Source organism: Phaethon lepturus, unplaced genomic scaffold (assembly GCF_000687285.1).
Source record: "Phaethon lepturus isolate BGI_N335 unplaced genomic scaffold, ASM68728v1 scaffold9010, whole genome shotgun sequence".
In the NCBI taxonomy this organism is placed as follows: domain Eukaryota; kingdom Metazoa; phylum Chordata; class Aves; order Phaethontiformes; family Phaethontidae; genus Phaethon; species Phaethon lepturus.
In genome coordinates this window covers 24,949-34,950 of record NW_010509782.1, presented here as the reverse complement: position 1 = coordinate 34,950, position 10,002 = coordinate 24,949, and the positions used below count along the sequence as shown (strand labels likewise).

The window sequence follows — 10,002 nt, the reverse complement described above, 5'->3', positions numbered from 1 at the left end:
TTAAGAAATGTGGTGTCCACTTTGCATTTATTTCTACCATTTCTGTCTGGTAGCATTTTTTTGTAAATCTACTTTTTTGTGTTGAAAGAGATTGAGTCCTTTGAAAAACTTTTTTTTTTTAATTGAGATTTTTGCCTGGCTTAGAACAGAGGGGAAAAAAACCCTCTTTTATTTTTCAGTGAAAGTAAGTGGGAGGCTTGGAGTGCAAATATGGTTTCTAATGCAACTTTTTACGAGTGCTTTGTATTTAGCCACAAGAGTATTTTCTTCCTGTTTTTATTATGGGCTAGCAAAAAAACCCACAACAAAATCTCCTGAAAAGCTCCACCATAACTTCTGTAAGATAATTATTGAATATGTAATATTCAGCATTAACAACACTGTAGTCTTCTCTTCTTTTCCCATCGTAACCCAGAGCTGTTATTAGGGTAAATAATTTTGGGAAGGTGTTACCGCTTCAGGTTCCACAGGAATAGGTGATGTACAAACTTATAAGAATAGTTGTGACCCCTCCCCACACAATTTATATCCAGGTTTTTCAAACATCAGTGGCTTTGACAATGAAGATATTACTCTGATATTAAGTGTCTTTGCTCTGAAGGATCACTCTGAAGCCTGAACATAGATCCTGCCTTCCTGCAGTGTCTGCATGCTCCCCGAATATTAAAAGGCAGAAATATATTACATTTTGATGGAAGATGGAGGTAACTTCTCAACTGTATAACTGCTGCACAACAGGTTATACAATTGGGCACAGCTCATGCTGGAAGTCCTTGCTAAAGCTCTGGGATTTTGGCAAAGTTCAGTCTAAATCTTCTAAATCACACTTCAGTGCCTGGCCTGTTCTTGTGTCAAAACAGAGCTTGGATGCTAGGCTGTGACCTTTTTTGCTGTTGTAGAAGTATGAAGCATCAGGTTTAGACCTAGAAATAAAGACTACTGGCTCCCATCTTTCACAACTGGTTGTTTTCAGATACTTTCTGAAATGGATCTTTAACAAAACTTTAATAATATTGTAGAAGGTTTCAGAAATTTGATTGTTAAACTCCAAAGCACTTCAATATGCTGTAGATTCTTTTGTTTAATTGCATATGATACAGCCAGATAGTCCTCTGAGGGTTTTAAAAATTGTGAATGTACATCCAATTATAATTTGATAGATATGAATTTATAATGATCATTTATTTAAACTTTGTAAAGTTTCATCTCATATTTAAGCATCTGAAGCAGATTATATAATAAAAAGGTTGAAAGGCTTGATCAACAACAAAAGTTTAATTAACTTTGTTATTTAATTAAAACTACCACAGTTTTAATTAGGGGGTTATGAAAGGATTAGTACTGTTACTTTACACTTGAGTCTGTGATAACCCCTAAAAGTGCACCTACTGTACATTTCTCTTAAAACACTCTAAATTAATGAAAATGTGTTTAAATCATTCATGATGCTTTATTATGTAATAATTAAAATTAATGTCAAATGCTAAAGTGTTAAGAATGACCTACTCTTTTGACAATAATTATGCTGCTGATCATAGAGAATCAGGCAGACACCACATGGACATGATGCTTCTTACTATTGTTTTTATATATTTATGAGAATAGTATCATGCGTTATTTTTATCAAGTTTGACTATTTTATATACGCTTTTAACTTCTTTTTATGCTGTGTTTTCAAACAGTCAGGAACTAGAGATCCCTGGCAGCAATCTTTCTACCACTGTGAAAGGGTAAAGTCAGAAGTGTGCAAGTTTTAAAGGAGCACAGAGAGTTGTGAGATTTTATGATCATGTGTTTATTTTCCAGGTACTTTTTTACCCTTAGGTCCCTTAAGATTGGTAGAGCAGATTTTTTTTTTTTTTTGGCTTTCTCCTTGCCTTATTAAGAAAGGCGATGTGATCCTGCTTCTTCCTACCTGTGGGAATTTTCTCTTCTGAAAATGAGAATTGGATTTGTAAGAAGGGAAAATGACTTGCTACATTTTTGAGCAAATGATGTAATTTCAGCAATCCTGATTGCTGTCTTTACTGTGACTTTAACCAGCAGAAATGCCCTGGTGCAGAAAGGACACCAAGGCTGAGCTGCAGGCGGAAGTTGCAATTTTCCACCCAAGTATCATTGCAAAATGAGTGGTATGTGGGACTGCAAAACAAACCCACATCCTCCTTGTAGCTCAGCCTCAGTGATCATGTTCACTTCTCTGCTAACCACTACTACTGGGGACGAAAGAAAAGAAAAAAATGCAGATGGCAAGAAGTAAAACTAGGTGATAGAACAGACGATGGGCATCAAATAATAGATATTTTACACCCTCCCTCCCTACCTACCTAAGCTGTGGCAAGACATTAACCTAAGTACGTAACCGAAGGCAGCATATTGGGGCTTTCAGACAACTTGATATCCTTTATTGTCTAAATGAATTAGTTCATTAATGTGGTTTGCTAAAATAAAGAGCATCTTTTGCATAAAGGATGTGATGGTGTGTAGAAGGCATGAACAGAGTTCCAAACAGGGAGAGATTCATGGAGATTTAAAGCAGCTCAAAAGCAAAAGAACCAAAAGGATCAAATTCATAGCAAATGAAAGATTTTCCTTTTTTTAGAAAAATCTTATTGCTGTCTCTTGTATTTAGAATTATTTTCTATAGTGAAGATTCTTCCTGCCCCATATGGTTCAAAATATTTTTTCTTCAATATTACGCCACAGCTCCTTCCTTCACCTAAATATATGCAGCAATGAATGAGATCAGTGTGTGCATTTGGAGACACCTGAAGATTGCACTAGAATCCTGTCATATCTTGCTCATTTGAAAAATAACACCATGACTAAATTCTGATTTACATGCTTATTTGCCTAAAACTGTTTCTCTGATGCCTACTCTTCTACTTATCTGAATTTAATTGAAAAATTGTAATAATTATTGACATTGCCTCTTCATCAGTGCATAAGGACAGTATCACTGATACATTTGGAAAGGCAAAGAAAATGAATTATAAATTGAAAATGTAAAAAAGAAGATTTACTCAGGTTTTTTTTCCAAAATGCCTACACAACTAATAAACAAGACTTTTCAACAAAAATTTTAAGAGCGTCCTATTGAAGAGAGTTGTATTATGAAACATTAATTTGCTCTAAATGCCAGGAACGTTTGTTAGAAAGCAGCTGCCTATTTATTAAACATTATCATAGTATGTTATCTACCATATTTCTACTTCTCCTGTTTTGAATTGGTATAAACAGGTTTAAAAGACCATTTCAAATTGTTTTACAAATTACAAATAAGATGATGAATGAGTGAGTAAATGTATTCAAGTCCCCTGAAAGGAATTTATCTTTTGAGGCCATACTTCTGAAGAAAAATCAAGGGCAAACTAAAAAACCAAAACATTCTGCTTAAAAATGTGATAACAGTTTGACAAATAAAGCAAGCACTGGAAAAATTATCAATGGCAAACTTCTTTGCTGAAAAGGTAGCTCAAATGTCGTAGCATATTCCATCCTGTTTCTTGAATATTCCTCACCAACTTGATTAGAAAGTATCATGAGCATATTGTACCTAAAAACAAGCTGTCAAAGGTAATTCTTAGATCTGGTTTGTACAATCACTTTAATAAAATATTATCTGTACTGAGTTGTGATAGGAGACATTTACAAATTCGTAATCCCTCAGGTCTTTGGCATTTATTTTCTTACAAAAATGGGAGCCACCTCTTCTGATTTCCATTCTGTTGCCTCTTTACTAGTTCCCTGTACTCTTCTGACCTTAAAAACCTGGGAAAAGAGTCCTTTGCCATGAGACTATAGATTAATCTCTGAGCATCATCAAAGCAGCTGAGGGTGGGCTCAGAGATGTTCTGAGAGATGTGGGTTTTGGTATGGAAGTCAATATTAATCTGTAAGAAGAAAGCAGGCATAAAATTAATGTCAGATTGATTGGAAAGCTGAGGTCTGTTTGTGTATACAACACAATCAGCATTTGAATTTCTTTCCAAATACTCCAGCTGATGCAAATAAGCAGGAAGGTCATCCCTTCATTTTCTAGCAAACTGAATTCTTAATTTTATTTGGCTCTTTAAAAAGATGGCATCACTGAAAAAAGAAGGGAAAAATTTGTTTCTGATTATCTCATCTTTTTGCCAAACCAAATCCTACGAAGTACCGATTACCAAAGACTAAATTAGAGATGAAGGTACTCAGCATCATTTTAGGTTTGGCCCTATCTGTTTTGTAAGGATTTTTTTTTTTTAATAATAATAACATGGATTTCCATCATATGTAAGACATGGGGACATTTAGTGCACACTCACTGTCAAAGGCAAAACCATCAGTGTAAAAGTTTGTTAGGGAGCAGAATGTGAACAATAATTAATTAGCAATTTGTTCCTTTACAGTAAGCATTTTTAAAATAATGATAAAATTGAATGCTCTGATGGAAATTTTTCTAAGTTTGCATTTTGATATTCATCATATCAAAAATACCTATACAAAAGAACACATACAATCATTAACATTCCAATATACCGGTACCTAAAATATGGAGGAAATGGTGCTTATTACATTATAAAAATGGTTAGAGTAAACAAATTATATTGAACATATATTTCCTTAGAAATTTCAGAAGGCAAGATAAACCCATGCCCTGTTTGAAGAATGTATTTAAAGTACTGTATTTAACCATAAGAGGTCTTTGTTTCCTTCACGGAGTTCCATGCAGTTTTCTACCTGGTAACTAATTGACACGAACATGGAAGTACGGCCACATCGAATTGCGTCGGGAAGCTTGGATCTTAATTTTCCCTTTGATTCCCACCCTCAGTGGGTACCCAAAGTTCATGTAAAAAAACTGCTTACCTCCTTTGGAGCATCAGCTTGTATAAAGTCAGAATAAATCTTTTGGGCTTTTGAGGCAATGTTAGTGGAGGATTTGGTTTTCTTGAAATCCTCGCAGGCCAGCCAGAACTCCACATTCTCCTCACTGAACTCTGACTTCAAAAATGTCCTAAAAGCTGCCAAGCCATCTGGGGAAAAATGCATGAGATGATGGGTGGAGGAAAACTGAAAGACTAATACAGATTTTATGTATGTATATGTACATGCATAGATATACATATGCAGACTATATAGTGACATTTATGTGTCTGATGCTGGTTTGCCTGTCAGCCAGTAGTTAGTCATGAGGTTGTTCTGGCAGAAATAAATAGGAGATGAAACTATAGCAATTTTAAGATGGCTAAGGGAATACTTTCAGAGAGTTAATAATTGAGGAATGCTCCCAATACCTGCCTGCCGTGGTTTGGTCTCTCTAGCACTGGCACACTAGTCAAAAGCAGATTCTGGAGATTTGGGTCTTTGAGAGGAATTATAGTGACTAGGAAATTAGGGATTTGAGGCTGACCCCTGATCTAAGAAGCAAGCGGAAAATTAAGTCATGTTGTGGTAGTGTGCTTCTCTCAGAGCTGAGGTTAGCCCGCCTAAAAAGCACTTACAGCTCCTTTGCGTAATGATTAAGACTTCGGTGAAGAGAAGGACACTGTTATTTCTTTGTTCAACATTTATTGGCACTTTTAAAAGAAAAAATGAAAAAAAGAAAAGCTTGTTTGAAAGACATTGTTTTAAAAGTAATCCTTATCACAAGCTCTTAGAAAAGAAAGCTGACAGCGCTCAAATTTAGTCGTGTTAGTCAAATTAATACCATGCAGAAACAGTGTGGAGGCACTGCAGGGTCCAGACCACAGAGTCACAGAAGGAAAATGGTGCGAGGAAATTTTTAACAGTTCCACGTGGTTTGTGGCTTAATGTTAGTGGGAATGAGATCTCTTAGAGAAGTGACTTTGGATGTTTTAGAAATAATAATCTTTTTTCTGTTTGACTGATAGTCAATGCACAACACATATATTTCTTTGTAACAGGAATACCTCGGAAAAGGTTTGTGGATTTTTTTAGGAAAAACAGAACCATTGCACAGAGAGTTTATCTTCATAAAACAAAACTCTTCCAGAGCACTGCTGCCTTCTTAAATGTTTCCTTAAGCATTAGCCAGAAGGCATATTGTGTTTGCAGCTTGAAGAAACATGCCCCCTCTGCCTTTCAGCACAGCAGCTCAAACACCTCCAGCAGTAGCGCTGGTGTGGTCCAAAGTATGTGGAGACTTGGACTGGAAAGCAGCATGAAAACCTGACAGCAATGTTTATGAACTGAGTCGACACACATTTTTAAAAAAAAATATTTTCTAGGTACTTCTTACCTTTATTAGTTAGTAGTGTATCCACGGATTCTGACCAGGCCATTGTTTCCCCAGTGTTTGACCTGTGGAAACAACATCTGTCCTTGAAAATAGCATTGTGATCTCTTGTCTTCGCAGTCTATGATAGCTACTCTATTATTTGCTATCTTCTTGAGGGAGCAGGGTGGGTAATTCATGTTACCCTGTGCACTGAATAACAGAAAGTCAACAAGTGTGGGTTTGGGAGTTTTTTTTTAGTGTAGAGAACCATATAGACTCATAAAGTACAGTGTTATTTGACATTGGCAACTTGATTATTCCTACAGGAGACTGTAGTAATGCCTGCAACTCATTGAACTATAACAAAAGGATAGGAGAGATATTAATGTTCTAGAGTGTACTGAATTTCTTTTCAAGTTCAAATGGATTAACCATTAATTTATATGACACTTTTTGCTTGGAATAAATAGAATTATCTAAATTGTTATCATGCTAACAGTGGCAGGATAAATAGGCATTATTTCAGTTTCTTAGTGGTATAAAAAAATTGAGTAAATTCATAGTTCTGTCTCTTCCTTTGTAACTGACTGCAGGCTTTGTTAGAAATGAGATACGGAACTAAATGGACCCTTGCTCTTCCAAGGCCTGGGTGCTCTGAAGGTGTTCAGGCTGGGTCAGAAGGAAGGCTTAGTGTGCAGGCTGAGAGAGGACAGCTGCACGAGCAGAAGGGAACCGCATGCTAAGTGTGTGCAATATTTTTTTTCTTGTAACTTGGGAAGGATGGTCTCATATTCAGTTTAGTCCATGAGTACGTAGAGAAAAGAAAACTGTCTTTCATTCATGCAAAATTATGTTTTGATTAAAATTACCATTAATGAGTTTTTAATTTAAACATCCAGCAGAGAAAAAGAACCCCCTTTACCAGCATTATTGTTACTGCTTGCACTTTTTGTGACGATACCTTGGAAGGATATGATTTCTTGAAAATTAAACATTCTGTGGAAATGTCAGCAAGAGATGTGGAGATGTCAGCATGTGCCTACCTGCTTTTCTGCAGGCCAGTCTTTTTATTTTATTTTCTCAGTTTCTCAGCAGTCTTGTCAGTTTGCAGCCTCAGGCATCCCCAAATGAACATTAGTCTCATATCTACTGTTTGGCAATAAGCAGTAATAAATCTGGTCACTTAGCTCATATTTTGTTTTAGAGTAAGGAGCGTACTTCTTCAATAAACCTCAGTGCAGTGGTTTGTAAATGAAACTTTTTTGAAATGCATATTAATTTTTAAAAATGTAAACATTTAAAGGGAATGAAGAATGTTTTACTAGCATTTTGCACTTGTGAAAGATTTTGAAATAAAACAAGTAGTTCAAAGTGCAAGGCCAGAGCAGAATAAGGAATTAATCCTCCCCTCCCCCTGCCATTTTGGATACAGATTTTTTTAATAAGGAGACAAGGAGACACATAAATTCTAGAATACCTGCAATACCTGGAGGAGTAGGTAAAAATTAAATTGATCAGTATCTCGTGTTGCTTTTGTTGAAACTGCTACGTTTTATATAAATAGTAGAGGTGTATTAACCAGACAGAGGGAAGAAACCAACTTTCTAATCCTCTGGTTATGTATCTTGTATAGGTTACAGTAGGCAGAGGGATTTGAAACTGAATTTACATTCTATGTGAATATAGTAGTCAGCTGACATCCTGTCAGCTCTGGGATGATTTGTGTGCACTTTCTTTCTCATTTGGTGGTAAGAGAGGGGAAATTAGAAAATCTGGAAATATTTTGTTTCAATGCAAAATCAAAATAAATTCCATGATTTTTTTATGGAAACAGAAATCTATTTTCTGACTAGACCCTGTTTCCATTTGAAAAAACTCACAGCTTAATTTTCACAGAGGTTAGTCATTCTGTACTGAAAGGCTCTTCTCAGTTGGTCTTCCTGGTTTCAGTCATGCAAGCTCATGGGATGTAACGCTTTTCTACCTCGTGCCTAGGTCTTATATTCCCATGCCTTAGGGAGCACATTAGTTCATCCTAACTAAAAGTAGAGCAGGTCATCCTTGACTCAGCAAGGCATCACAAGGCACAGACACTGTCCACAGTACTGAGGGGTGGGAAATCTGGGTGAGTGGAAAACAGGGTGGAAAAAGCTCCGCTAAAACACAGCACTTGCCTGCACGTGCTGTGCTGCTCTTCCTCTAAGCTAGTGTTACAAGAGCATGTATTCTCAAGGCTAACCAGATGCCCATCCATCAGGAGATCATTTTAAAGTAACCTTTGATGTGAAGTTCACTTTTCAGGTTCCTGAAATCTCACCTATGGAAAGACCTTTATGCTGACTACTGACTTTCTGCCACTGTATATACTAACTTAAATAGGTGTTTTAGAAGGTAAAGGGCTGTGCAGTCTGGTAAATGGACCAAACACTTAGTTCCATATAAAATATTACCTTTAAAAAAAAAATTTAGAATTCTGTAAAATTTATATTCCTAAGGGGACTCTCGGAGCTCGACTGTCTAAACCCTGCTCTGAAGTATACAGGTTAGTTTGAGGGCTGTGTTCAACAGCCATTTGTCAGCATCACCAGTAATGGTGTTCTCTAACTGTAAACTTATCAAAAGATTATATGGTAGTGTCACCATACTACATAACTGTAGTTATAATTATTACAATAGATTGTGGCATTGACACCTTTATCAAACAAGGGTTTGTCTGTAGCTGTCAGTTTACTTGTATCCAAACTGCACAAAATAATATTAAAAAAATTTTTTTCAATGTATATTTATACATATATATGCACACATACATAAGGGAAACGGGAGTGCAAATATAAATTTATATTCCTAAGGGGACTCTCGGAGCTCGACTGTCTAAACCCTGCTCTGAAGTATACAGGTTAGTTTGAGGGCTGTGTTCAACAGCCATTTGTCAGCATCACCAGTAATGGTGTTCTCTAACTGTAAACTTATCAAAAGATAAGTTTATATGCAAATATAGTCAGTCTGTATTGAAAACACAAATGAAAACTAAATGTAGCATCGTGTAGTACTTTGTGAGACATCATGTGCTGATGGAATTAATAAGCAGAGGATTTGTTTTAGTAACTGTAACTAACTTGTATCAAATATATAACAAATTTTCAGGTTGTTCAGTAAATATTTACTAGCCTTCTTGTCAAACAAAAAAGAAAACTGAAAGACCAGGATATAACAGACAGCATGAACCTAATTCTGCTGCTTTTCCTTGTGGGTGATATTATTTGATTAAATAGTTATCACTCAGAGAATGATCTTACTGACTTCATGGGATTTACCTGAGTGGTAATGGCAAGCAGAATTGACAACAAGGAATCAAAATAATCATATCCACTGTAAAGGGGAAAGGAAAATAAAAGCTGTCCAGACTAGTCAAAAGTTGACCATCCGATCCCATAAATCTCCTACCATTAAAATAGCCATAAACAGCAACTCACTTCACCGGCATTTTTTGTTCCACTGTCTGACTGTCACAGGTAGGGCAGAATTTCTTTTTCTGAATGATCTTCAAGCTGAAGGTAATATGACAGCAGGAACAATACAATTAGCATGTGAATAACTAAACAGTACAATATAAATTGATAAACGGTTTTTAATACTTCCTTTAAAATCATTCCTCTTTCAGAAACATGGCTTGTTTTTTAACAGTGGCCATTCTAACTTAATCTACCAAACGTAATTTTAATTAACACAATTTATATACAAATGTTTCTCAGGCATATTTAGGTTCTGAGCAACATCTT

At 35.9% G+C, this 10,002-nt stretch overlaps 1 protein-coding gene across 1 annotated transcript; it reads right to left on the bottom strand.

Moving 5' to 3' along the window:
- Positions 1–3,689: 3,689 nt before the first annotated feature.
- RGS21 (regulator of G-protein signaling 21) lies at positions 3,690–9,707 on the bottom strand. The gene is made up of 4 exons (XM_010285425.1): positions 9,697–9,707; positions 6,245–6,321; positions 4,852–5,018; positions 3,690–3,893 (listed from the first exon to the last, which is right to left on the bottom strand). Exons 1-4 carry the CDS (start codon positions 9,705–9,707, stop codon positions 3,690–3,692), a joined length of 459 nt encoding a protein of 152 aa, XP_010283727.1.
- Between the last annotated feature and the right edge of the window lie 295 nt (positions 9,708–10,002).

Excerpts from the sequence above, each read along its gene's own strand:
- RGS21 (XM_010285425.1), bottom strand. Across the intron at positions 5,019-6,244 it reads TACACTACTAACTAATAAAG|ATGGCTTGGCAGCTTTTAGG; the intron begins GTAAGAAGTACC and ends ATTTTTCCCCAG. Across the intron at positions 3,894-4,851 it reads AAGCTGATGCTCCAAAGGAG|ATTAATATTGACTTCCATAC; the intron begins GTAAGCAGTTTT and ends TTCTTCTTACAG.